The sequence below is a fragment of the Vicugna pacos genome, chromosome 24 (assembly GCF_048564905.1).
Source record: "Vicugna pacos chromosome 24, VicPac4, whole genome shotgun sequence".
NCBI classification, from domain to species: domain Eukaryota; kingdom Metazoa; phylum Chordata; class Mammalia; order Artiodactyla; family Camelidae; genus Vicugna; species Vicugna pacos.
The window spans coordinates 13,881,782-13,909,756 of NC_133010.1; the positions used below are offsets into that span (position 1 = coordinate 13,881,782).

Here is a 27,975-nt window from a genome sequence, read left to right on the forward strand (position 1 = left end):
CCGTGGGTATAGAGAGACAGCCTCTGCCTTGCATGAGCCATCCTGGAGAGCCCCTTCCCTAAGTGTGTGACCTCTGCAAAGCAGAGCCTCGGTTTACCTATGTGTAGAAGCTGGAATTCTAATGTCGACATTACAGTGTTGGGAGGGTCAAAAGCAGCGCAGCATTTGAAGCTTGATAGATGTTAATTGGATACCCCCTTTCTTTTTCCTCATCTCTTTGAGTGATGGGGCCAGGTTTTACAGTGATCAAGGGAGCGAGGAACCTAGGAGAAATGTGTGGAGTTAAGGCATTTTTTACTTAGCTATGCATCCTTAATGTGTTTTTAATTAACAGATTATTTCCCGTTTTGATGATCGAGAACAGCGTAATAAAATACCTAAGTGTAAAAATCTTACTGTAGTATCACATAAAGTAATTGAATACAATGCCTCCCCAAATCATAGTTAAGGAAAGTCTATGTAAGAAGATGATGTACTTAGTTGAAAACCATTCAAGGGTGAATGGTACTGAGTTTTCCTATAATCACCGAAAGTGAAGCTAAGCCTTAAAATTGGTGTTTGATTATCTAGCTGTAACTTCTCTTTGATTTTTACTGGCACTGGATCACCATAAAGTTTGCACTTTCCCAGTTGGAATTCAGATAAAATTGATTTCATGGATTTCAGCAATGTTTCACATTCAATTAATTACCCTGTAAAATCTATTTTAAATGTTATTTATTCAATGTAAGTGAACACTTCTTTGCTACTGTTAGTATTTATAGCTTCTCCAGAGGGCAAATCCACTTTCAGCTTTCCTCAATTTATGTGAGATGCTCCGTGCTAACAATTCACTTTATCTAGAGCTGAAAAATAGTAAGTGCTTAGCATGGATGTTTTGATTTTTCTGGGTGAGGTTAGAGATGGAAAATGTCGGTTGTGCACTTTGTATTAAAATGAAGGTAGACTTACCTGTAGATTTCCTAATTCTCATTCAAATAGAATGCGTTTGCAGTGGCTTTTATTTACTTTGTCCTTAGTGTTTTTGGAATAGTTCCCTTTTTGGTTTAACCCTGATAGTTTCTATGGTTGCTAGCCCTGGGAATGTAACAAAAGCAACAAGGACTCTTCAAGATGAGTGTAATAAGTTCAAGTGAAAATCAGCAAAGAGGGAAAAGATAAGGAAGTAACCTTCGGAGAACCTCAGATAATGCTTAACGTAACAAACTGTCTTGCCTACGTCTATTGTTTAAAAAAAAAAAAAGAGCTTCTGGAGCCATTTTAGAGCCCGGGAGCAGCTGTGCAGAGCGCTGTGTGGTCCGCAGGGGCGGCGGGGGAGGAGCGCCGCCGAGTGTGCCCCTGCCTGTGCTGGAGCCGGCAGCGCGCGCACAGAAGGGCTTGTGATGTGCCGGACGTGAGACAGCCGTTCATCCTGGAAGGAACGAGAGACGTCAGAGGGAGTGGACTTTAAAACTGGGTCTTGCAGGTTCGTTCAGTAGGTAGCTGAGCGGGCAGCGTGAGAACAGAGCGCGTGTTCTGAGAATGGAGAGGGTTCGCTGTGACTGGGCTGGGTGTGCGGTGGGGCGTGTGCGGGGCGCGGCTGGACAGGGAGGAGAGGGCCTTGTGTGAAGGACTCGCCACTCTGAGGGCTGCCCAGGTTCCATAATCCTTGGGCATCCATGAGATGGGCGTCAGAGGGAGCGGAGCCCCTGAGCGTGACTGCAGAGGGCTGAGGTGAGGGCGCATGGTTTTCCAAGGGTCTAGGGGCAGAAAGGGTTAAAGCGGAAACAAACGGAAACTTTAGGGAATGTAGCACTCATCCGCTTTAGGCAGGCGTGAGGTGTGAGCAGGATGGTACTTCTGAAAGATGAGTATGGTGAGAAGTTGAAAATAAATGGGAATGGGGAGGTACCGGGATCTGGAAGGGCCACGAGGGGCTCCCTGCGGGGATGGGAGGAGTGACCAGGGCACGTGCGTGTCGTGCGCGGCACGTGCGCGGCCGTGGTGTCGACAGGAGGCGGTGCCGGAAGGAAGTGCAGGGCGTCTGGCCGGATGTGGTCCCTACTGAGGGATCAGGGTTACTCTCCAGGTTTCTGGCTTGGTGGCCATTAACCAAAACAAGAATTGCAGGATGCGCCCGCATCGCACTGGGAGAATGGGGAAGTTAATGATGCGGTGTTGGGCCTGTCCGTTTACAGCTCAGGAGAGTTCATGTGGGCTCTGAACTTCATCAGAGAGATCGGGGCTGGAAGTGAGCGGACGTGAGACTGGAGGAAGGCTCAGAGTGGGTCTCTGGAGGCCATCAGCACCCAAGGGGCGAAGGGTGGTCTGCAAAGAAGGGAAAACGGCCAGGGACATAGAGGGGTCAGAGAAGGTGTCCCAGAGGCCAACAGGGAGAGGGAGAGGGTTCCACCTTGTCACCTACCTCCAAGCGGGTAGAATGAGGAGCTGTGGAAGGCCATTGAATTGGGCCTGGTGGAAGACTCATGGGGACACAGCCAGCAGCGTTTCAGTGCAGTGTGAGGTGAGAAGCAAAGTGTACCGCTTGAGAAGTGGCTCAGAAGTATGTCAAAACTAATTGGCTTAAAACAAAGAGGTTTGGTGGGAAAGCGAAGGAGACTAGGGGGAAGGGCTCTGGAGGAGGTGGGGTTTTTGGGAAGAGATGGACTTCAGTGAGTTTTAGGCATTACGAAAGAAACCGTGGACAGATGAGATGGGAAGTAAAGGGGGAGGGGTACCCAGGGAGCCTGGATTCTGGAGGCAGTGATGAAGGGCAGAGGGGGAGGAAGTGCTGGGGTTCCAGGCCTGTCGCTTCTATGTTCCTAATAAAGTAGGAGGCCATACGTAGGAGGGGGTAGCCAAGAAGGATGGAGCAGCTTGAAAGAGAGGAGTAAATATTAAAAAAGTTGTTGTAAGGAATGTAGTGTGGAGTCAGTTAATCATAAAGGAAACGGTGCTGACTAACTGGTTAGCCAAGAGCACCCTTCCCCCAGTCCCTGGCCGGGGGAGGGGGGTTCAAAATGTACAAATAATGTGACACTTGTTTCTGTTGAAAAGTTATTATGTTTAAGGCAATAAATTGGGTATTGTCATCTAAATGATGGGATTCATCTGTGTGTTTATGTGATTTTCTTCAGTGGTAATTTTTGGGTGGAGAAGTTGAGCATGGAAAAGCACGTGTGGCAGGTCGGAAGGGGAGGAGAAATAACAGTGTCTATGAGTGTATTGGTGTGTCTTAGTCCATTTGGGCTCGTGAAGCAAAAATCTCCCAGACTGGAAGGCTTAAACGGCAAATATTAATGCCCACAGTCCTGGAGGCTGGAAGTCTAAGATCAGGGTCGCTCAGGCTTGGTGTCTCGTGAGGGTCCGATTCCCGGTTCATAGATGGCCATGGAGGAAGGGGCGAGGCAGCTCTCTGGGGTCTCTTCTTTAAGGGCACTAATCTCATTTGTGAGGGCTTCATCCTCATGATGCAGTCACTCCCCAGAGGCTCTACCTCCTAACACCACCATGTTCATGGTTAGGATTTCAACATATGAACTTGGGGAGTTGAGGGGGAGGAACAAACATTCAGTCCATCACAAGATGCTGTAACTGGGTGAAACTTGTGGAGCTGTGTTTCTCTGAGTGGTCCAGAGATGATCAGCTTTAAGAGGAAAGGGAGTTCATGAAAAGGTATCAGGCCCCAGAACACCTGGGTGACACAGAGTTAGGCTCAGAGGCTGAGCAGCCAGAGCAAGGCCCAGGCCACTCTGAAGTATCTCCTGCTGCTGCTAGGCAGAGCTTGCAGACCCCCCCAGCAGTGCTCAGTCAGGTCTGGGGACCAGAGGCGCCACTCCGGGGCCCCTAAAGCCAGAAGCATCTGCCTCCACTTTCACTGAAGGATAGTTTCATGAAGTGCCCATGTCCTCGTGTTCTTCACGTCTGCCTCAGGATCTCCTGCTGGTGCCTCTGGTCACCTGGCTGCTTCTCTCTGCCGGAGGGATTGGGAGAGTGGGTTTTGGCTTCTTTTTCTGGGAGGCAGGACTCAGCGGTGGGCACTTCAAGCCCCTGAAGTGCGCTCAGATAAAGCTGGGTGCCCATGCCCATCTGCTGACACAGGAGCCCTGAGAGTGGGTCAGCGGCCTCCGTGCTCAGCAGGCAGGCCTGGTGATTCTTAGCCACTCCACCCAAGTCAGCCAACTGCTTAGTTAGGAGACCAGGTGGACAGGAGAAATGGCAGTACAGCAGAGAGATCAAAGCCAAAGCTGGCTGGCTTTCAGCTCTGGCCCTGCCCGTCATTTCTAGGTGACAGTGATGCTCAGAGGGTGAATACAGAGCTGGGTGTGACAAGGGTGGTGTACAGGGATGGGAGGGCTCCTGTCAGTGAATGTGGCTGGATATTGAAAGGTGGTTTGGCTAAAAGTCATAAACTTCCCAAGATGTAGATTGATGAAAGAAGGAAATAAGGATTTTTTGTGGGGTGTAGGCATGAGTCTGCAGAGTATCTTACGCCTGTCCCTAGGACTGTAGACCTCAGAAAGCAGATACTTAGTACAGTTTGAAAGGAAAAACAGTGTCTTACTTAAGTTGAGAAGTGGAGATGATATTCTAGAAAAGACGTTGAGCTACAGTATATGGAAACTTCTTGGCAATTGAATGGTTCCAGGAAACATATTTGAAAAGGCTAGAGGAGTATGTGACATACCATATTTTCTCGACAAGGCACATCACTCATTTCATAATGGCTTTCAGGCAGTAAGAAAGAAGCAGCACATTAAATGCACACACACTGACACACTATCGGGTATGTCCCTGTGTCAGAATGCTAAAACGTGAGTGACAGGTATCTCAGAATGGAGGAAATTCGGTAAGAGTGGTGGTGGACTATGACATCAAAGGAGGTCGTCAGCTTATCCATAGTCAGGGACTAGAGAGCAGTTTGGAAGAGAGTGATGAATGGTGTGAGGCCTCCAGGGATGGACCAGATGCTCACTGGGGGCATGACAAGGCACAGCTGGGAACGGATGGCAAAGGGTGTTAACTGGAGGTTACGGGCAGTCATTCAGAGTAAAGCAGGAGAGAAGAGCGAGAGGGGAGGACACCGGGTGTCAGGACCGTGTGTTGTGACCAGGACTGGGTGATCAGAACTTGGCTGTCAGGAGGCTATCACTTTGGGTTGTCTACGTGTGGGACAGCTTTTGTACAGATGTCTTCAAGGCATATTTTAGCCCCTGATGGAGCCAAGGAGTGGAACCGCAGGGAGGAAGGACGCAGGGAGGTGAGACGGGATTGGCCGCGGCCAGCTCTGCTGTCGGCTCGTCCATTCACCCACCCACCCCATGTCCGGGCGCTGCACTCGGCACTGGGGGTGTGTGAATAAAACCACTCTGGTTAGACTACTCCGATGTGGTCACTTCAAGAGTAGTTGAGTAAGACATCATTTGTGTACGTAGACGTTATAAAGTTCCAGAAGCTGAGAAGCCTAAAGCAAGCACTGGAAGTGGGCAGTTTCTAGTGTCGCCTTCCAAGGGGCCATGAGTGAGGTGGCCCCAGTACTGTTTCAGCCTCCGAGCCGCCCTCGGCGGGTCGGCAGCCCAGAGGGTGGGGCAGGAAACGTGCTACCTGACCGTAAAAATCGTTTTCTGACTTTGGAAAGGAATTCACGTGGTGGGATAGTTCTAGAGGGAATTCCAGTCTTCCTCTGACAGTGCCGTCAGGTCTTTGGGCTGTGAACACTGGAAACCCTGCGGGTAAAACAGAAACAAGAGCCCGAGCCTCCAGAACTCAGCCTTAGATGCCAGAACATGGAGGTGAGCCCCAAGCTGAGGGAAGGAGATGCTGAAACGTGTTGATTTATAAAGACAACAACCCTTTGGCTGGAGATAAGAGGTCTTGGTTACATTTTACTTGAAATGTAAGAAGAAACGTAAATGTAGGTAATTCACATGTATTGAGTGTTTGTTATTTGAAGGATTATATTTTAATAGAAAAAAATAGTGTCCTGAATCACGTCACATGATATGTTGTGATCAGGTCCTGCTTCCCAAAGCAGGAGGCGTGGTTGCAGGTCTCACCCGATCAGGGTTAGGAAATTATGGTGAATGTCCCACATGGTCAGTGGTGCTGCTGATTTGTCCCTCTGACACGAACAGAAGTAGCTGGTTCCCTGGCTCTGTTGCCGAGACCGAGAGGTAGCTCACCATTGACTGTCTTCCTCCACTTTCCCTTTGGTGAAGTGGCAGCCCCTCCTCTCTCCAGGTGCCCACTTCTCTTGCTCTTTCTTTTCTAAGCCCCATCCCACCTTCCAAATAATGAAAAATACGGATTTGATAAATTACATTGTTTACATTTGGATGCTGATTGATTACACCCCTGGATAAATAGACTTCAGCCAATAGACGTATTTTTCGACCTTTTCATCTCTAACTGGGGAAACAGAGCCCGGGTGCCCCCTGGAAAACCTCAGGCGCAGCACCGGGTGAAGGTGGGGTGCCCTCTGAGGAGCTCGCTGGGTCCTTGCTCTTCAGTTGCCCTTGAAATCGCAGCCGGCGAGGTATAGGGGGCTGCTGGCCTGGCTGGTTGCTTTACGTCTTTATGACTAGAGCAGGATGCAGCCTCTCCTGGCTTTAGAGCTCTGGCATGCTTTCTTGAGCGAGCGAAACCTGGTGGGGACACCTGGTATGTAAAGAAGATGAGAGTAGCCTTAGTGGGTGCAGTGGGGGGACCCTACCTCCTCCCTCTCCCGACCACAGGCTCACCTTGAGAGCTTCTTTCCACTGAGGATAGTTTGGAAACCATGTTACCACTGGCTTATCTACTCTGTGCCTCTTCCTGGCCATACGTCCTCCCTTCACTTCCTATGCAAGGGAGTAAGTTTCCTGTCTAATACCATGTGCTGAGTAGCTCAAGCTGGTGTATTAAATTAAGAATATGCAGGTTACGACCTGTTGAATGAGGAGCCACCCACACAAGGTTGGCAGGTCGCTCTCCCAGCATCTGAGCCCCACTTTTGGAAAGTGGAGCCCATAGGGATGTTTTGATGGAAGGTGCAGTTTCAATACACCCACACGAAGGAAGGAGACTCATAAGATTTATTACTTGCAGATCCCAGAAACTGGTTGGGGGGGGTGGCGGCAAAGAGCTGGTGGGAAGGGCAGTCTTCCATCCCAGGAGATGGAGAGCAGGGCAGCAAGCGCCTATGACTTACAGGGTGGTTGGGGTGGAGGTCACTAACTTTTCTGGGGCTTTAGTGTAAGTGCTTATTTTAAAAGGTGCCTCTAGAAAAGTAAAGTGCGAATTTATGGTGAGAAGCCTAAGCTCGAGCCCTTATCTAAATGTCCAGACCCTGGGTGTGAGCAGGGTTATCACACGGTGAAAAGTCTGGGCAGCAACTCAGAAAAACAAAAGTTGTTTTTCTCGTCACAGTAGATTCCGTAATGCCTCAGCATTAATCTTCAGGGCAGGTCGGAGGCACTGTCTGGACAATGGAGATACGAAAAGCCACTGGTGGGGTTTTTGGTCAGCCAGCACATGAAGCATTTGAGCAAAGCAAAAATGCCATTAGTAATATCAGCAGACAAATGACAGTTTGAAATCCTGTCATGTCTGTAACTGTCTGCCCCATTAGTGGGAGTAGCCAAGAAAATAAACCACAGGGCTTGGATAAGGTCAAGGTCAGTATTTGATTAAAAACTTGGGTGAGGTTGTGGGATATCAGTACTGTTGGGCCATCTTTTGTGAGTATGTCTGAATTTGTCCAGGATTATTAATATCCACGCAGTAGGTAAGTGCCCCTTACAGCACATACACCTCCTTCCTGGGCCAGTGAGTAACCTAGAGCTACATGGTTATGCAGGCTGTCTGCTACAGAGTCACGGTGCTGCTGCATTAAGGCTGCGCTTTGGTCTGACAGCCCGGTGTGCTTGGCCAGGTGGCTCACAGGTTAGAGTCTGCCTTAGTGTCTGTTCTTTCATGCCCGGTGTGGTGGCTTCTTGAGGCACCTCCTTCCCCGTGAGGATAGTCGCAGACCTACTCGCAGTATAATGGGGGTGGACACTGCATGCTTTTGATGGACGGGGGCAGAAAGAGAGATGGTTTGGGGGCCCTGTTCAGTGATGTGATGGTGGTCCCAGGGAGACTGAAGTGCATTAGTGTGGACAGACAGGACTTGGGGCCGCACAGAGTCAGAGACTTGGAGAGGGAGGAGGAGGAGTGCAGTGTGGAGAACTGCATGTGTGTGGCGGCCCCTGGGGCCTGGAGCTTGATCAGAGAAGCTGGAAGAAGTTGAGGTTACCCCCAGATGGCTGATCTGCAAGACCCAAGACCACTGGGGCTGTGCTTCGTGCGGTCACATGTGGGTCATATCCTCCATGTGGTCAGCGCATCCATCCCGTGCCAGGAAGGGGTAGGGCCAAAGGTTTTCAAGAAAGATTATTCCGATAGTGCCGTCCAGTGGAAGCCGGGTGCCTTCTGCTCTCCTGGCTCTTAGGCCTTGCAATTTCTAGGGTGTCCTTCACTTATGTTTGGAGGGGTTCTGGAGAAGCACTGTAATCTGGGCTCCAGTGTCAGAGCAGTAAAAGGTCATCTATTATGTGTGTCCCAATGGATAATTAGGTGAACAGGCGGTTGTCTCCCGGAGGAGGGACAAGCTCGGGTGACTGCTGGGTCCCGGGGGCAGGGGCGTGGCAGCTATCCCTCCCAGAGGTCAGGGTGCGGGATCCCAGACTCTGTTGCCGCGGCTGGAGCATCTCCCCTTTGGGAAGGAACCACAGTCTTCCTGAAGAGCCCGCAGGGCCTGAGCAAAGGCTTCTAACGTGTGTTCAGCTGTCTGGAGACTGTCATCAGGGGTGCTGATCCCCGGAGCTGCCAGTACCAAGAGCTTGCTGGTCTCCTGGTGAGGGAGGTTGGGCTCCTTCCTTCTGTCCTTGTGGGCTCAGGGGGCTTGGAGGAGTCTCTTCCTCAGAGCCCAGCCCTTTTTCATTTTGTCTCCTGCCCTGGTGGCTCCGTGTATGCAGAACCACCCTTGTTACGGTGACAAGTCTGGGGCTCCTCCAGGATGTCTGATCAAATGGGTCCTTGATACCTTGGGGTTTTTAACAAATTAGCCAGTGTTGCCTGCTGACGCATCCCGACCTCTGTAAGCAATGCTGGGAACCAGTTCCAAAGACCCCTAAGAGCCAGTTAGCACCCTTTTCCCTCTCCTTTTGGATGAATTTGTCTAGAAAACCTTGCACTTCTGTCGTGGCATGGTCATTGCTGGATGCTTTGGTACAATGGGTAGTAACAAGACAGAGGCTGCTGCTTCCCTGACTTGTATGCTGCCGTCTCCCACTCCAGGGCATCCCAGCTGGCCTCTGATGGGTCAGGGTCCACATCCATCGGTGCAGCGTTAGTGGATTGTTTGGGACAGCCCCCAAGCTCCAAGAACGTAGCATTCATGATCTGGCATGTGGATGTGTCTCCGAGCTCAGTAGTGCCTGAGCCGGGGGCAGAAGTCTTACAAGCTTCCAGTAGCTTTTCCACCTCCTCTGGGGACTTGGGAGGAGCTGGTACCATGTGTTTGGGGTCCCACTTTCAGCAACACATGATGCACTTGCCCTCGCAGTGTTTGCCTCCCAGGTGCCACACTGGTCTTGGTAGAGCTGCCTTCTCACCATGTAGGTCAGCTCTCCAAGCTCAGCACCCGGCCCCCACCCAACTCAGCGGGCCCAGCAGCAGCCGGCCACCCTCGCTGGTGCTCTCCTTGGCTCCCAGGACCTCATAGCTCGCGCCCCTGGCCCTGCCTGGGGGAAGGAGACAGAGCCCCACCGTCCAGGTTAGCTCACCTTGGCTCAGCACCCAGACTTTCATACATGATTACAGCCCATCACCTCCAGATCCGACACCAAGGCAGGGAGACCTTGTTGAGAGAATAATGGGAAACATAGCTACTTCAGATGGGGTTCTGCTGGCCAGTCTCTGCAGGGGAGTCTGACCTTTTACGGCACCAAGAATTTAGGGTGGGGATTCGCGGCAGAGCCTGGCAGCGGCAAAGCACAGCAGCACAGAGCAGTTGCGCCCACCACCTGCAAGCAGTGGGTCCTTCCCAAAGAGACCCAGCTATCTGAAGGAGGAAGTTAGCCATTCGCAGCTCCAGGGCATTGTAACGAGGTGCACACTGTACCCACCATCCCATCCTCCTCATCACCCATTGTATGGAGCTGGTGCATTGAATTTAGAACATGCAGGTTATGACCTGCAGAATGAAAGGGCACTAGTCACCCACACAGGGTCGGCAGGGAGCTCCCTCAGCTTCCAAGCTCCCACTTTGGGGAAGTGGAGCCCTGGGGGCCGTTTTGATGGAAGGTGTAATTTCAGCACACTCACGCAAAGGAAGTAGAGTCACAAGATTTACTCATAGATCCCAGAGGGGGTCAGGGGAAGGGCAGTCCTCCGTCCCAGGTCACAGGGGCGCAGGATATGGCAAGTGGGACGGCAAGCACCTATTGCTTGCTTGTAAGGTGGTTGAGGCAGAGGTCACTAACTTTTTATGGGCTTAGCTCTGAGTGATTATTTTAATAAACATTTCCCCGGGAAAGGCAGAGCAAGACCTTATGGCACGAATCCCTGAACCCAAGTCTTTATCTGAATGTCTAGACTCTGGGTGTGAGCAGAGTTATCACATGGTAAAATGCATAGGCAGAAACTCAGAAATAAGTGGGTGTCTTTCAGAAAAACAAAAGTTGTTTTACTCATCCCACCCCCACCTCCACTCACTAGTGTTTATTTTTCTTACTCTCTCTCTCTTCCTGATCACACTCTTACTGTTCCCAGCAGTGGTGATGCCTGTCCCCCACCCCTTCACTGCCCCACCAAACAGTGATGTTCTATTACCCTGGCGTGACAATGTCATGCCACTGGGTCATCTTTGGCCTTCACCCAGTACGATACTAAGATTGCAGAACAAAGGGTGATAAGCACATAGGAAAGCTACTAAGGGTCTCTGAGGAATGTGAATGGGGGGACAGTAGGGAGGGAGGTGAACTTTGGGTGCCTCAGGCATCAGGGATTGTAAGTGATGGACAAGGGAGGCCCTGTCCGTTGAGGAGGAAGATGTAAAGCCTGCTTCTTAATTTGCCAGCACATGTGTGTTCAAGATGAAAATTAAATTGCAAATGATACCGAAGAAAACTGCTGACAGGAATGGTGATGACAGCTGTTGAAGCTATAAACCTGCAAAAAAAGGCCCCAAAAATTAGTTTAACGTACATAAGAATACCAACTTCAGTTACTTATATGAACTGCTTATTATTTAGCCTAATCACTGTCATTTGAGTAATCATGCATACCGTTAAATGCATTGGATTTATTTGTGTGAATTTTGTTTGATTACAGTGGTAGATTCTATTTTTGTCAGCCGAGTCATGATAGTCTGTACTTACATTGACTGATGGATCTTGCATTTGATTTACCATTTCTCTGCAAGTTCCTAGACTATTCCTTACTTTTCAAAGATGAGTTACTTTGCATATCTGTCACACTAAAGGTGGGGTTATCTGGTTATAAAAGACAGCAAACATTGTCAGGCGAACAGGCAGACGTTAGAAGATGGCAGGCTTTTCCCCTAGTTCACTCTGTGAAGGCATTTGCATTTTGAAATACTTCTCTCTAGCATGCCTCAGAGCTTAGTGGAAGCCACTGAGGTTCCTGCCTAGTTAGGATGAGGGAAGAGGACAGGAAGAGAGGTGGCTGTGAAACCTTACAGAATACAGAATGTAGCAGGAGGAAAGGAGAGAGGCTCCTGGGGAGAGGAACTGAGTGTTTAACAGTCATCCCTCGGCATCCGAAGGGAATTGGTTTGAGGACCATTCCCCCTGCCCCCGGAGAGTACCAAAATCTGAGGATGCCCAAGTCCCTTCCAGGCGACCACCCCGCCGCCCGCCCTGTATGTGTGGGTTCTGCGTCACACATTTCAGCCAACCTCGTGGATGTGGAGAGCGGACTGTATCTATGGAAGCATGGTCACTGAGCTCAAAAGACTTGCAATGAGAAACCTCAATATTTGTTGGTTTGTATTTCATGAGATGAGGAGGTGAAACAGCTTAGTTCCGTTAGTTCTTAGTTGGTTTAATAGAAATGGTTTCCCATTCAGGAGTCATTCCTGTTCCATTGGTATACATCAGAAAAACTATTAGTAAAAACACTTCCAGGAATATCATGTATTTGTTCATTTGATGAGTGAGTGCCTAGTAGGCCAGGAGCATCTTAGAATTTTATAGTTTTTCAGTTTTGCGTATCAAGGAGGTACATGGTAGGTGCCCAGAATAAATTTGTTGAATTCTATTTGCAAATTTTCTCTCTTAAAAAATATCAGTAAAGTAGATGATAATAATAGTAGCTGAATTTACTGAACGTGTGCCTTTATGCCTGGCACTGTTTCATCTACTGGATACAACCACACTGGGAAGCAGGTGTTATCATCTCTTTTTATAGATAAGGAAACTGAGGCACAGAGAAGTTAAATAATTTCCTCAGTACGCAGAAGCTAGGATTCAGCTCCCAGTCAAGCTAACTGCTTGATTAACTCATATACTGTGCTTTTATGTCTCCTGTCATGTTGATTACTTTGAAATTAAAAATAGTTTTTAAATGCTTACATAAATTGGCATGATAACCTACATTGTAATGACTCGCAAACATCTCCCAGAGAGTAATATTCACCATATTACTCAGAAGCAAAAAATTTAAACACTTTGATTTTCTCTGGCAGATTTAAAGATAGTAGAGTGATCATATAATTTATTATCCAGAGTAAAACTGAAAGTTGGTATTAACAATTATTTGGTGGTAACAGGAATAAATGGTACTGTCCCAGCGACTACATGATGCCATCACCCTGCGGATTGTTGTTTGACTTCCTATTAAAACAGTTCTTTACATTTTTGACCTTCCAGGGGGATTCCTCAATGTCAATGTAAGTGAAGTCAGTTTTGATGAAATTCGTCAACTCTTCTCCAAGGATTTAGATATTGAGCCAGGAGGTCACTGGAGACCTAAAGACTGTAAACCCCGATGGAAGGTAAGGTCCATTTTTTCACAAGTAATGTGACTGTTACCGTGTGTTTGAGGAAGAGTGCTCAGTTCAGAATAGATAGTGAAATGCCTTTGTCTTGATAAGCTTAAGACATCAAAATTTCTGTGTTTAATGTGTAAGTATTCATAAATGTGATTCACTCATGTTACCTGTGAGGACAACCTGCACCTGTTCATGTGCAAATCCACACTCCTTTGTCCCGTCTCTTGGAGATCCTGGTAATGAGTACCTCACTGGAGATGGGCTTGGAAAACAGATGTTTTTCCTGTCCTGTTTGGAAGAGAGGCTATGATTTCTTTGCCTCCTGCTGTTGTCCCTAATGGTTACTGACACCTGCGGGCATCACCCCACCAAGTCCGGGAACCAGTAATTTCCCTGGGGTCCCCGAGTCCCAGGGTTCTAAAGAGGCTGCTGGGCAGTCACCGCAGGACACAAAGACAAGAGTTTGGGCTCTTTTCAACCTCTGTTTCAGAAAGCAGAGCAGCAGCTTTTCATCTTGTTGATAGATCAGAATTCTATTCTTAGTGTTTTGTTTGAAAGACTATAAGGAAGTGGGCCTGCCCCTGCTGCTTAAAAAAATTGAAAATGATGGTTTAAATCAGAGTTGCTCTGAATATTATGAATTTGGCTAATAAGTGCATATTCATATAATGTGTTATGTTTGATTAGGAAATAGCATTTATGTAATTCAAGTGAAAACCACATAGGATTACATCAAATGTTACACCCTGAAGGATTGTGATATAGCCTTAATCTGGAATAATTTTCAGTTCCCTCTTTTTAATATTAGTATTTCACTAAAATATTTGTCTTTTGGTATCAAAAAAAAAAATCACTCCTGGGGAGGAGAATTGTATGCTGTTAGGCTTGTGATAATAGCCCTCTGACTTAATTGACCTTGAAATCCTTGTGTTTGGGGATGTGAATTATTTATGCCTGTATCCCTAACATAGAACTTACCCTCTTGTATAAGGTAATCATTCAACCCAGTTTTGTTGAGTTTATGAGACTGATAAATACTCTATTACAAGTTATTAAATACATGTTAGGGATTTGTTTTTTTGTTTTTGCCTCAAACAAGTTGTAAAGCTGCTGAAATGGATTCCAGTACAAATTTTGGCAACACGTTCGGTTTTGCCGTTGTCTTATGCTGTTTCCCAGATCAGATACAGATGGTAAATTAATCTTTTCATATCTCATGCTTGATTTTCCTCACATTCACGTATAAAATACGGCCCAGTCTACATAATGCTACTTTTAAAAAGTGTCCTGGGCAAAATAAATTATTTTCCTTCCTTGGATGATGAGTGTGTATGTTCAATGCTAATGGAAGAAAAGGCACACTCAGTCAACCTCAGAGGCTGTGGTGGGGAGTACGGCGGTTGGTCCTCAGGTGTGTATCAGTACACGCCGTGTGTACCCCTCAGGTTGGGCGCTCTGTGGCCTGGTAGTAGGTAACCTGGGATCAAAGAAATTAAATGTTTCTGTCCTTTCTCCAGTGGTCTGTATCAGACGTTGGAGTTTAAATTTTAGGGTTTGTTTTCTTTTTGTTTTCCAGGAGAGAGGTATGTCACACTTAACTGGTTCCTACCTACAGATGTTAGTAGATTATAAACTCCACTGAGTCAGTAGGTAACAGTATTGAAAGTGGAGTTTCAGGAGCAAGCTAATTCAGAGATCTAAAAATTAGCTTTTTTATTTAGGAGCTATATGGTAACGTTGCTCTTCTCTCAGTTGTGCACAAACCCTTCTCAGAGTTTAGTCTGTAGTTCTGAACTGTGCAGCTCACGGTATGAGAGGAGATTTGGAGATCATTCAGAGGCGACCTGTGCTTGCCATACTTAATCAAGTCATCTCTGCCCCCTACTCCCACCTCCCCACATCCTAATAATGTCCTGTGCTAATCTTGCAACAGAGCTGACAGAGAAGGAAAGAAGAAGTAACCAGATTTATGTGAAACATCTACCGACTTGATTCTTAATATTTGAAGTTCTTTTTCTTTTTCTTTTTTTAAATACCAACTAAGATCATTGATGGCCGATTAATTGGGACCAAGATCTTCGAAAACTAGCGATTCAGCAATTCCTAGGTATTTTGAATACTGCAAGTTCCAGTGGAAGACTTAGCGCAGGTCGGATGCCTGACAGAGGAAAGCTTATTTCTAAAAGGGAGGTTGGAAGAGGAAGATGGTGATGCTTTTCAGGTCATTAAGGTGAAGTGTTTTACCTGTGGTGTTGCCGATGTTCCATTTAAGGGTCAGGCGGAGGCCTGAAACACTTTGCTCTGAAACCTAAAGGCTTAACGAACCAGGCAGCTGCTTGATGCGGTTATCTGCTCAGAGGCCTGGAGTTTCGTCTCTAGTCCAGGGTTCCTTAAAGGTGGGTCTTAGCCACCTGCTTCCAAGCTACCTGGAATGTTTGGTATAAATGAAGATTCTTGAACTCAGTCCTCAGACATTCTGATTCTACTGGTGGGAAGGGACATGAACCTGAGTTTCTTACCAAGTGCCTCCGGTTTGAGAAGCTCCTGCAGGCACTGGAAATGAAGGAGAAGAGGGAGAGGGACCTGAAACACTGGAGAATGGGAGCTTGGCAGCGTCGACTTTGTTCCGTCTTAGTCAGTGACAGACAGCTCCTGCATCCTTCAAGGAGGCAAGTCTGAAGCGTCATTTAGGGACACCATAGTGGGTTGGTGTGCTTGAAATTTGAAAGCAGGACAAAAACTTGGTGGGGAGAATTTATGTAGTAGACATTTTTCTTGCTAATCTCTTCATGGTTAGTGTAGGAGAGAATTAGCAAGGGAGGAAAATAGGGGCATAAATTCAGTAAGATTGGTGGTTTTAAAGTGGGAACAAACTGAGTGTGGATAATTTTGCTTGAACAAGAAGTGGGGAGGAGAGATTCATGAAGATGACTGTTGTTTTCCACAAGATAATGACCAGATGTTCTCTGTCCCCAGTGGAGATGCATCATCAGGAGAGTGGCTCCACTAGCAAATTAGGGCACATATAAGAGTGTCCCTGAAACAAGGCTGCCAAGTCTCAAAATAAATGACCACAGAATACTGAGATCATCCTTTTCTAGACAATAAGTTGTAAACTATTGAGAGTATCATTCCACAGCCACAAGAAGGGACATGCCCAATGAGTTTTTACATACTTTTTGGCTTTATTTTAATAAAAACTTTGCTTTAGGCATATTCAAAATTTTTGGTAACTGTCTCATTAAAATGTGGACCTGTATTACTATTAAAATGACAGTTTAGCTTCTTTGAATTTGCCAAGACCCAGTCATTTCTTACTCTGCTTCCATATAAGATTAAGAAAAAAAACCACCTCTTAATATTTTAAATGTTTCATTGAAGAAGTGACTGTATTATGGGCTTTATAACTGCCTTTGTTCATTCTTACATGGTTAACTGATTACTCAGCCTAATTGTATTTAATTAACATAGGCTGTCTTTAATACGGATTGTAGCTTTGTAATAGCTTCTTCCCTTAAATGTCTGTAATTCACCCTAACTGCTTTCTAGCCCACTTATATCATGTCAGAGGCACCCAGCCTGTGGCCAGATTCAAACCCAGGAAGGGCAAGCTTGACCCTAACTTTGCTAGAAGTTGTGACACTGGTTCAGGCAAGGTCAGTGGTGGGGTGTGCTCGTGTACTTGCCGTCTGACTTCTTTCCCTCCTTTTACATTTCATAGCAGTTCCCTCTCCTAAGAGTAAACCCAGGGGTTCCTGAGCTGCTTTGGTGGGGGGTGTGGATTTGGGACTTCTGTGACTGTGCCAGCAGTTGGTACTGAGGCCCGCCAACAGGTCCTCAGTCAACAGGGAGTGCGCGGCAGTGCACAGTGGCCATGGTGTGGGGTGCGGAAGGGGCTCCTAGATGTGGGTCCTGAATTGCTCTGGTGGCCTCGTGGTCCTCAGTCTTATAAGCAAGAGGTACCTGGTGGGCCAAACTATAGCAGGATGGGATCCAAAGTGGGGCTGGCTGAGGCACCAGAGCCTCTCTGTTCCTACCACTTCCCAGCATGAAACAATGTGAATGTGAAAATGTTGGCCTCACAGTAGCCATTGTCTGGCTCTTTTTTCTCTATCTCATCACCGTTTAGGAAAAACTTAGTGATAGTTTCTAGTTTAGACATTTTCAATTTTATGAAACCATCCTTTGTTCTCTTAAAATAAAACTATTTTAATAATTAAACATTTCTCTCACGTATGATCATGGTAATGTAACACACACAGGTAAATATTACTGTTTTCTATCAACTATATTTAATGTCATGGCTTGATTTTGCAAGTAGGATTAGATCCTAAGCCTATGCACTGTCAGTTACTTGCATTTGTTCGTTCACTAGTAAAATGTGTTTGGTACAGTTGAAATTTTAATAAATCCCAGATTTAATGCTCTTGCATAATTTTCGGTTTAACGAGTTAATTAGGCTGTATTAAAAAATCCAGAATATAGAATGACACAGACATTGTAATTAGACATATTTTGACTCTTACATTCTTTTAAAATCTAATGATTTTGGAATTTATATTTTAGCATCTTTTTTTAATTGAACTATGGTTGATTACAGTATGTGTTAGTTTCAGGTGTACAGCAAAGTGATTCAGATATTTATATATATGAATGTGTATAATAAATATATTACTTTTCAGATTCTTTTCCATTATAGTTTATTACAAGATATTGAATATAGTCCCCTGTGCTGTACAGTAAATTCTTGTTGTTTATCTATTTTATGTGTAGTCATTTATATTTAATCCTTACTCCTAATTTATTCACCCCCTCTGGTAACCATAAGTTTCTAAGTCTGTGAAGTCTGTTTCTGTTTTGTGTATAAATTCATTTGTATTATTTTTTAGATTCCAAATATAAGTAATATTGTATAATATTTGTCTAATTTCACTTAATATATAATTTCTAGGTCAGTTGTTGTTGCTGCAGATGGCAATATTTCATTCGTTTTTGTGGCTCAGTAATATTCCAATGTATATATACATACCACATCTTCTTTATCCAGTCATCTGTTGGACACTTAGGTTGCTTCCATGGCTTGGCTATTGTAAATAGTGCTGCTGTGAACATTGGGGTTCATGTATCTTTTTGAACTAGAGTGTTTATCTTTTCTGGATGTATGCCCAGGAGTGGGATTGCTGGATCATATGGTAGCTCTATTTTTAGTTTTTTGAGGAACCTCCAGACTGTTCTCTGTTCTCTTCCAATATGAACAAATCCTGTTAATTTACCTCTTAAATGTTTCAAGAAGCCATGTGTCCCTTCTTGTCCTCCACCCTCACCTCTGTTTTAGCTGCTGTTACCTCTTATCTCAACTTTGCATTAATTTTCTAACCAGCTCCCTGAGTCCATTTTTGGTTTTCTCCAGTCAGCTCTCCATAGTAGTGTTTGCCATAGGAAAGCTGGTTTTATTACTTTTTGAAATCTTTCCACAACTTTCATGATTTTCATGGGATAGAGACCACAGTTCTTAGAACGGCCCTCAGAGCCCACTTATATTTTCCAGGTCCACAAGACCGTAAGTGGCACCAAGGCAAGGGCCATGTCTGTTTTTGCTCACTGTTGGATTTCTGGTGAGAGATTTCACAAATAAGAAAGTTTCAAGGGTCTGTATTTTTTAACCTTTTACCTCTAGGGTTTGCTGCTGGGTTTGTTTACATGTGTGAATGTTTTGTTTTCAAGGTGGCAGTTCTCATTCCTTTCCGTAATCGCCATGAACATCTTCCAATTTTTTTCTTGCACCTGATTCCGATGCTCCAGAAACAGCGGCTGGAATTCGCCTTTTATGTTATTGAACAGGTGAGGCTGTTTTTCAAAATGGTGGCTAAGTATACTAGAACTTAATAAACTCTTAGATATGGTGTGATTTAAAATGTTCAGTTTAGGGTTAATCCTTGGTTTCATATCGGGTCAAATTCCACCTTGGATTGAGCCTGTTAGTTGTATATGCCACATTTTGTTAATCTGTTTATCATTTTTAACCATCGAATGTCTTACCTATTAAAGTGAAATATGTTTTCTAATTATTCTTAATATTATCAGCTAATTTTTTCCCTCTGTATTATTCTTGTCTCAGTATTCCATGTATTCAATTTATTTTCAGTCCTACTTAGACCCTTTGGAGATAACTTCTATATTTCTGTGTTTTTCTACTTCTGTCATTGCCTAGTTTTATACTTAAGATGTCATCATCTTGGATATTTTTGTGTGTGTGCGTTTCCCCCACCCTATCTCCCAAACACTAGGGTCCTTGCTGAATTTGCTCACTGATTTCTATATGGTATTTCTAAAATGGGGCATTTTATTCACGTTTCAAATACATTGTAATTTGGGAACTTTTGGTTTGACACTGATGACCTCATTTTATCCTGATCGTTCCTTCTGTTCACTAAACCTGACTGAAAATGCATTTCCTTATTTATCATTAGACAGAAAGTGACCTGACTTCTATGTTAGATGCTTCTGGGTTTTTTTGTTTTGTTTTGTTTTTGAAATGTTAGAAAATACTCAAGTTTTATTTCTAAGATTGTTACACTTAGTGTGTTTCCCCAGCTCCTTTGTGCCTGATTCTAGATTTTTTAATTTTATTTTCTCACTCTTAGCTTTTTTTGCCTCTATTTTTTTCCCTTCTGGAAATACTTGGTTTTTAACATGATATACTCCTTTGTATATAAATCACCCTTTTAAGGTCTGCTCCCGGTGTGTATAATGATGTATATTGTCATTAGTAGCCATATGTGCTTTTTAATTCAACAGTATATATATATGTGCTTTTTAATTCAACAACCTGTACCATGAAAATTGACTTTTTTTTAAACCTGATAATAAATTTAACGTTTTAGCTACTTTCATGATAGCCTTAGTTATCCACTTCTAGCTCTGTTTTCCCAACTTGCTAGTTTCCTTTTTTGAAACTTCAGTCTTCATAATGTGTTGGGGAATGAGATCTGTGCCTCTGTGTTTTTAAAGGCATTTTCTCCTAAGAGTCCAGCACCACTGAATTATTTTGTGTATCTGACGAAGAAATCTTTACAAAGCAAGTAAAGTCCATGTTTTATAAACCTCTTAAGTCTGAACCTCAGCCTTGATCAATATTAATTCAGGCCCGTGTATGTGCTAGCGCGCGGTTTTGAGCCAGTGGCGCGTTACCACATATGAAGTAGAAGAGTCGTTTTCCTGCTGGGCTGGTGCCCAGAAGGGCTCAGCATTTGACGAGCAGCTCAGAACTCCTAGCTGAGTACGGGAGCTGGTGCGTGTTTACCCCTTCTCCTTTCCACACTCCTAAAGCGAGAGTGAAAGAAAAAAACTTGCAATGAGTTATTAAACCACAAGGACAAAGAGAGGGAGTAGTGGAGCAACTTGAGGGCAGCTCTGGAAGCCGGGAGGCAGGGGCAGCACTGGCAGAGCAGGGGGTGTTCAAGCCCACGTGCGGTCGAGAGTGATGGCGACGAGTACCGAGTCAACCTGCTGGACCAACCCCTGCGGACCTCGGCACCTGGAAGATGTCACAGAAGACGAACGGAAGTGCTGGGCTAAACCAGGGGCGTTGTTCAAGTTTGGTTATGGAACAGTCAGCTTCCCGGTGCCTTGTCTTTGCTTGTGTTGCCATGTGGTTACTCTGTTGGATCTTGTAGAAAATGAGAGGTTTATCCCCGGAAAAACCCCTCTAGAGCAGGTCCTGACCGCGCTGACACAGCTGAGCTGTGGGGCCTCCAGGCAGCGGCTGGAGGAGGGCTGGGTGCCGACCCCAGGCGCCCATGGTTCTCCTCCCTGTCTGGCTGTTGGAGGCCAGTTAGGTGTGAGTCCCCCAGCGCCTCCAGCTGAGGCAGGGAATGAGCGGTGTCTTCACGAGAGGAATAGATCAGCTCCAGGAAGACGATGTCTGATCTAATATTTGGAAGTCTCTAAAGGAAGAGGCCGGCTCGTTACTTTCTCACCTCCAGGAAGCCCACTTTCATTCATTCAGCACAGGGGAAACAGCAGGGAACAAACCAGGTGAGGCCTGTCGTTGTCCTGGGGAGAGAAGGGCAGTAAGTAACCATGTGGTGGGCCAGGTGGTGCCCGGAGCTGAGTTGCGGCAGAGAGAGCAGTAAGGGCAGGGAGAGGGGCTCTTTTATTCTGAGTGTTTATGGAAGGCCCTCTCGGAGGAGGTGAGGTGGGAGCAGCCCTGAATGATGGAAAGGAGCCGGTCCTGCTGATGTTCCCAGACGTGTGTACCAGGCAAGGCAGGAGAGCGTGTGTTTGTGCCAAGAAGTCAGTGTCTCTGGAGTGAGGAGTGAAAGAGACTGTTAGGGAGGAAATCAGAGAGGGGAGAGGAGCAGATAATGAAGGACCTAACAGGCTGGGAGGTGGACTTGGATTATCCTGAGTGAGGTCAGAAGATGCTGGAGGATTTTAAATAGAAGAATGATGTGATCTAAGTTATGTTGTGAAAAAATGACCGTGCAGGAGAGTAGACTGAGTGGGGCAAGGACGGAAATGAGAACGGAGAAGATGTTGACTTGGGCTCCCGTGGTATTGGTGGAGGAGGTGAGCAGTGGTTGGGTTTGGGCTACACTGGGTTTAGAAGTGATATTTGCTGTTGAATTGGCTGTACAGTGTGAGAGATGGAGAATACTCAACCGTGATGCCAGGGCTTTTGTCTTGAGCATTCTGAGCTATGGACACGTAGAACACTGGGGAGGAGGAATGGGGATTCTGTTCTTTTGTTTTAGTTTGGTTTCAGGATTTGCTAACGCAGATGCATGTGTGTATGTTTGAGTCGACAGTGCTGTGCCCCGACCTCACATAGTTACGTATGTGGGGATCCCCCTCAGCTTTTTAGTGCCTTATCTCAGCCATGAATGGGCAGCCAAGGGTCTTCACAAGAGGAGACAAAACGAATCCAACAAAAGAGACTGTCGGAAATAGAGACGCTGGAGGGAACATACCATTTTTTAAAAAAGAAAAGAGACTAACAGTAACAAACTATAATCACTCTCCACAGAGAGTAAAGGAAAGATAATGAATCTGAGAAATGAAAACAAAACACCATAAAGAAAGAATGACCAGAATAAGAAAGTTATAAAAGAAAATGCGATAAGTAAAACTTTCAGTAGAATGTCTGGGAAACAGACTTAAGAAGATAACTCTTAATGGAAGCAAAACAGGAGAAATTAAGAAGATCAGTCAGAGAGTACCATTACATCACAGGGTAACCACCTCCAAGATGCTCTCCAGGGAGAGCCTTGCCTCTGTGTGTGGTCTCCTCCCACTGTTGCAGAAAAACGTATTACAGCTCAGTGTTACAGCTCAGTTGTGACAGCAACCTGGATCCGGGCGAGAGACCAAGCAGCACTCGGAGAGTTGAAGAACTGAAGTTTATTATGCCAGCAAGCCCAGAGGAGTTAACACTCCAAGCTCTGGACCCCGTCTGTAGGTTTACACAGGCTTTTATAGGCTGCCAGTTTACACTTTGCCACATCATATACGAATAAGGTATAACAAAAGTTGACTAATTAGGAACAAGCTTTGTAGAAATGGACCAATCAGGAGGGAGAGAAATAACCAATCAGGAGTGAGCTCTGTGCAAATAAAGTACTACAAATGGACCAATTAGGAGTGAAAGAAAGAACCAATCAGGAGTGAGCTCCATCCAAATAAAGCACTACAAATGGACCAATCAGGAGTGAAGGATATAACCAGTCAGGAGTGAGCTTAGGGAACCAATAGAATTTTAGGGGTAAGTTCCATTTTCCTAGAAGTAAGCCGTTTCAGAGGCAAATAGTGAGATAGAGCCTCTGGGCCAGGGAATTGGATGGTGCTGGCAAGAGAGTAGTGGCCCTGCCTGGGGGTCCTGCTGGTCTTTTTTTATGGGGCTTCCCACCTCACCACAAGGGAGTGAGGGCTAACTTGTGTGGGCAACCAGAATGCAGAGTGACAGCATGTGATTTTTGAGACTAGATCATAAAAGACATTGCTGCTTCTGTCTTGGTCTCTTGGATCACTTGCTCTCTGGGAAGCCAGCTGTCAACGTCAGGAAGACGTTCAGGCAGCCCTGTGGAGAGGACCCGACTTGCCAGGGTCATCTTGCTGGCCATGGGAGTGAGCTGCCTGGGTGGTGGAGCCGTGGCTGACCCCAGACACCGTGGAGCAGTGATAAGGGAGCTTTGCTGTGCTGTCCAGATTTCCTCTCCACAGATGCTTTGAATATAATAAATGACTACTTTTTTTAGCCCACTAGTTTTGCTCTGATTTGTTACACATCAGTAGATAACGAATACATTTACTAATCAGAGTTCTGGGAAAATATAGCAGGAAAAAAATAGCAGGAAGTGGGGTAAAACGACCAAAGAAATAATATAAGAATATTTCCCAGAAGCAAAGATAATGAGTCTTCAGATTAAAGGGGCCCACATGTACACATGAATAGAATATAGATCTATAAAGTGCATTGTTTTGAAATTAAATTTAGAGTACAGGGTAAAAAGAGAAGATATCAAAAAAGTTCTGTAGGAAAAATTACCACTGATTATGTCTCAGAAGCACATGAACCGTCTCAGCAACACTGATACCCAGAAGATTGTGGAGCTGTGCCTTTAAAATTCTAGGGGAAAGTCGTTTTTAACCTAGCACTTTTTTATCCAGACAAAATGTCAATCAAGTGTGATAATTTCAATCACTCATTGGCTGTATATATAAATGTATTCTTTAAATTTTTTTCCCCCATGAACCCTGACTTAGGAAGTTCTGAAGGATATGCCTTGGCCAATTGAGAGAACTGAGTAAAGACACGAATGATGTAGGGAAGGAAAGAGGAGTCTCAGGTGGTCCAGGCCAGACTGGAGCAAGACCTGAGGGAAGTGGGAGTTGGAGTTGGGCTTGGGGGTGGAGCAGGAATTGATAGCTGATTTGACGTGTTTGAACGATTGCATCAGTTATGAATAAGTACGGGGCATGCCTATTGGGGCTTTTGTACAAAATAATAATAGTTGTATAGAAAACCAAGAAAGCAGAAGATAGTTATTAATCCTAGTTTGAGAAAGAAAACAGGATCATAGTTTGCTTACCATCCAGAATTTTTGCAGTCATAATAATGTAAACACCATTGGTTTAACCAAAAATTATGGCATAACTCTATTGGGAGAGTAGCTGGAGGGGCAGTGGGTGTGGTGGTATAAATCCTCAGTGACCGTGGTAAGATGTCAGTAGACAGTGTCTAAAGATAATGAAGCAAGGAGATACCAGAATGCCCCTTACCTTGAAATATGGAGATACATACCAGGTTAAACTGCTAGAGGTGTTGAAATGTGTTGCTTTTGGAAGATGAAGGTGGGTTAGACATAGAACTTCTTAGTTCTAATATAAGCCATTAAGAATTATGTCTACATTTAATAAACACAACTTTTTAAACTCTTAAAAGGAAAGTCATTTATTCAAACTGATGCTGATGTACCAGTAATAACATTATAATTTAACTGCCTTTGCTTTTTATCCTCTCCATTTCATTGGTGAAGAAAAGCTGTAAAAGCAAAATGACTTCTATTACCTCAAGTTAGCGCAGGACCCAGGGTTGCAGATTAGTCATTTTTCATCCTTGCGGCAGTGTTCTGACAGTGACTGCCTTGTGTGTCTCCTTCCCTTCTGTCCTAACCTTTTTGTATTATGTTTTAGAAGTGATTTTGAGAAGTACTGCTAAGGCATAGGTAATTGCCCGTTAATTTTCTTTAGCTACAGAATGAGACTTTTTATTGTCAATGCCCCTTAATATATTTTCCCTTGTAAGTAAAGGGAAGTGGTTATAATATAGCAAGTTGGGTTCTGTATAAGTTCCCACCTTTTTGGTCCCTTAAAATGCTCTTGATTTTTATCATAAACAAGAATAATAAAAATAGAAACTGTTGCCCAGGCACTTTAATGTATTTTCTATAGTAATATAGGAAAATGGTTGTCATAAGGGAAGCTGGGTTTTGTGTTAACAAGTTCCAATTGTTTTTGTCTCTAAAAATGTCTTTGTCTTTATTATGCGTATTAGCAGTACCAAGCTAGCCCTCCCTGGCCTTGCTGGGTGAGAGCAAGAGTCCCTGTGTTTCCTCCTTTTCTCTTAAGTCTTGGCAGCGTATGGAAAGCTTCGTGCAAAAATAAAACCTACATTCTTTTCAATGGCTTTATTTTTTCTCCTGGTCAATTAATATTCTGACGTACTTGAAGTAAAACAGAAACATGAATTATAACATTATGTAAATACGATGATCTACCAATGGACCAGATAATAACATGTTTTGTTGCGTGTTACCAAAGCATCAAATATAATGCAATAATTTAAACTGTGTATGTGAAGATCCTGAGGTGTGTTTATTATTTTATCTATTTGATTTGGATGTATTTATTATTCGTGTTGGACCATGATTCAGCAAATTAGAAAAGCATAGAAAAAAGTCATGACGAAGCCTGAGTTCATTTCTGTTTTTCTCCCCCTGAAGACTGGCACGCAGCCTTTTAACCGTGCAATGCTCTTCAATGTGGGCTTCAAAGAGGCCATGAAAGACAGCGTCTGGGACTGTGTAATCTTCCATGATGTGGACCACCTGCCTGAAAATGACCGAAACTATTATGGATGTGGAGAAATGCCACGTCATTTTGCAGCAAAGCTGGATAAGTACATGTATATGTAAGTAATGTGCCGTCTTCCTGATCCTGTGCAGCACACTCGCAAAATCGTCTCATGAAGTGGTGGCAGCTTCATGTGCCTGGACCGGAGGGGCTCTGGAGCCCGGACAGTCCCTTTAACTCCGCATCCTCGGAGGGAGCCGGGATGCAGAGTCACTTGTCATCCCTCCGAGGGCTTCCTCACGCAGAGGTTTCAGTGTGGGGTGGCGGGAAAGAGAGCCAGGTTTCTGCAGTCCAGTAAACGTGGGTCTCACCTCTGGTTTTCACACTTAGCAATTAGAGGGCTTGGTTACCTTAGGACTTGTATCTCTGAACGTTGGTCTCCTTGTTCAGGGAGCGATAGAGCCCGTCCACCGGGCTCTGCGCGATCCCAGGTGCTGGGCCCGCCCCAGGGAGGAGCAGGGCACAGGCTGGCTCCCCTCCCCTCCCCTCGTGATGTTCCAGGGCAGGGAGGGCCCTCTCTTCTTCCTAAGCTGTGGATTCTTGACTTGCCTTTAATAATAAGAAGCATTTTTTTCATTCTCTGAGTGGAGATACCTTGAAATGGTACCGTCATTGGAGCTGTGACATTAAAGCGTGCGGGTCTAATCTGGGAAAGGCCTCCCAGTTTTCTTTGGCTAATGGAAGTGGAGAGGGGAGGGCGCAGCCTGGAGCGGGGGAGCTGTTGCCTCTTCATTTTGCCTGCTGCTCGACCTGTTAGAGAGGCAAAAAGTGACCGTGTGAATCAGCACTAAAATCGCCACAAAGGAGTACCTTTTTCTTTCTTTTCTTTTTTTCTTTTCTTTTTTCTTTTCTTTTTGCCGGTTACAGTCATTATTAGAAAACCTTTTCCTTTTTTACTGCAGTGTCTGAAACCCAGGTCGGCCTTGGGAGGCCCATCCAGGTTCAGGGTCTGACTCTTAGTACTTCAGGAACTCCATTTTGGTCAGCCTGCTGGAGTCAAATTAGATTCAGGGTAATTGACTTTTACTGAAAAATATCATAAACGAAGAATTCTAAATTTTTTTGCTTGAAAATAGTAATTTCTGATGAATAAAATATTCATGTCTCCCTAGGCTGATCCCAGGGTTCGGAGGGTATCTTGGAAGTTGGAATAGAAATTAGAGAGAATGACAGCAGAAGGGGGAACTGGCTAGACAGTCTGTAGACTTCGGGCCGTGGGGTGAAGTGTGGTGCAGCGTCCTGGCCCCACAGTGGTGCCCACGGCCTGACGGCTGCTGACCAGCAAGTGCAGGTCCCCGGGTTAGTGTCTCTCTCCCCCTGGACAGTGGAGGGTAAACACTACCAGATGTTACTTGTCAAGCTTCTGTTTTCTGTTCTTTGGTGTATCTATTATACCTTCATATTATCAGATCTTTTTCTATCCTGGCTGTAGTGCAATTGATTATTTCCACTTAAGCAGAACAGTAAGTGGAACTAATGTGCTTGCCAGTTTATCCAATTTATACATGTCTGTGAACACACACACACAATCACACACCCCTCCATATTGACCTATCTGCTGATCTCAGGTTTCTCCCAGACCACTAGCCTGGCCGAGAATACTCCACCTGGTGTGGGAAACAGTTGGCACCATGAGCGCTTATTGGCCCCACTGCAGTCGAACCAGTGTCATAACCAGAATTTGACTTTCGCAGTAGGAGCCTCGTGAGGTGTCCTGCAGCCTGGAACACCATAGTTGACCGTGGGGTCGGTATGGCTGTTAGTGTTTTGGGGTGCCTTTGGCCCAGGGTGGGGCCACGACTGCTTTGCCCTACAACCCTGGCATTTTCTCTAGAAGCTGCCTCTCCCATCTTCTGTGGCTGCACAGGGTCCAGCTGGCAAACAGCACTTCTTCCGCACAGGGAACGAGTCCAGGGTCCTTCCAACAAAAAAGTGGCATCTGCCACCTCTCTTCCTCTGAGGCAGCCTTGTGGTCATCGCAGCCAGGCTTCCCTCGGCATGATTTTCGGATGCTGCGCGTGGTGGCGCTTTCTCTGTTGTTCCTTCGCATTGGCTTGGCCTGTTCAGGGCTCTGGCACACCGCTCCCCAGTAGCGCATTTGGGGCCGTGGGAATTTACTCATGGCCGCAAGTCTAGGGATGCTACCTCAACATCGGAAAACCAGTCTGTGTCTAAACAAACAACTTAGTTTGACAGATTCCTTGGAGGATGAGCTAGGGAAAAGGTAAGGAAAATAAAATCCAAATCTAAAAATAGAATCATTGTTCAGAGTAAGGCAAGAACTATATGATCTTACTTATATGTGGAATCTAAGAAAACCCCCAAAC

The 27,975-nt window shown here is 45.4% G+C and overlaps 1 protein-coding gene and 1 long non-coding RNA gene across 7 annotated transcripts in view; one reads left to right on the top strand and one right to left on the bottom strand.

Annotated features, from left to right (window-relative positions):
• B4GALT6 (beta-1,4-galactosyltransferase 6) overlaps window positions 1-27,975 on the top strand; it is a 124,027-nt gene that overhangs the window by 25,052 nt on the left and 71,000 nt on the right. For 5 of the 6 annotated variants that reach the window (XM_031690316.2, XM_072949057.1, XM_072949056.1 and 2 more), the window contains exons 4-6: window positions 12,894-13,018; window positions 18,740-18,856; window positions 25,519-25,706. In XM_031690316.2, the coding sequence (XP_031546176.1) occupies window positions 12,894-13,018; window positions 18,740-18,856; window positions 25,519-25,706 (430 nt within the window). Of the gene's footprint in view, window positions 1-12,893; window positions 13,019-15,517; window positions 15,685-18,739; window positions 18,857-25,518; window positions 25,707-27,975 lie in introns of those variants that run through there. The other variant, XM_072949059.1, reaches the window with a different exon arrangement.
• LOC140689001 (uncharacterized) lies at window positions 10,337-15,421 on the bottom strand. The gene is made up of 3 exons (XR_012063855.1): window positions 15,260-15,421; window positions 13,183-13,303; window positions 10,337-11,172 (listed from the first exon to the last, which is right to left on the bottom strand). It is a non-coding gene; the product is annotated as an uncharacterized lncRNA (long non-coding RNA).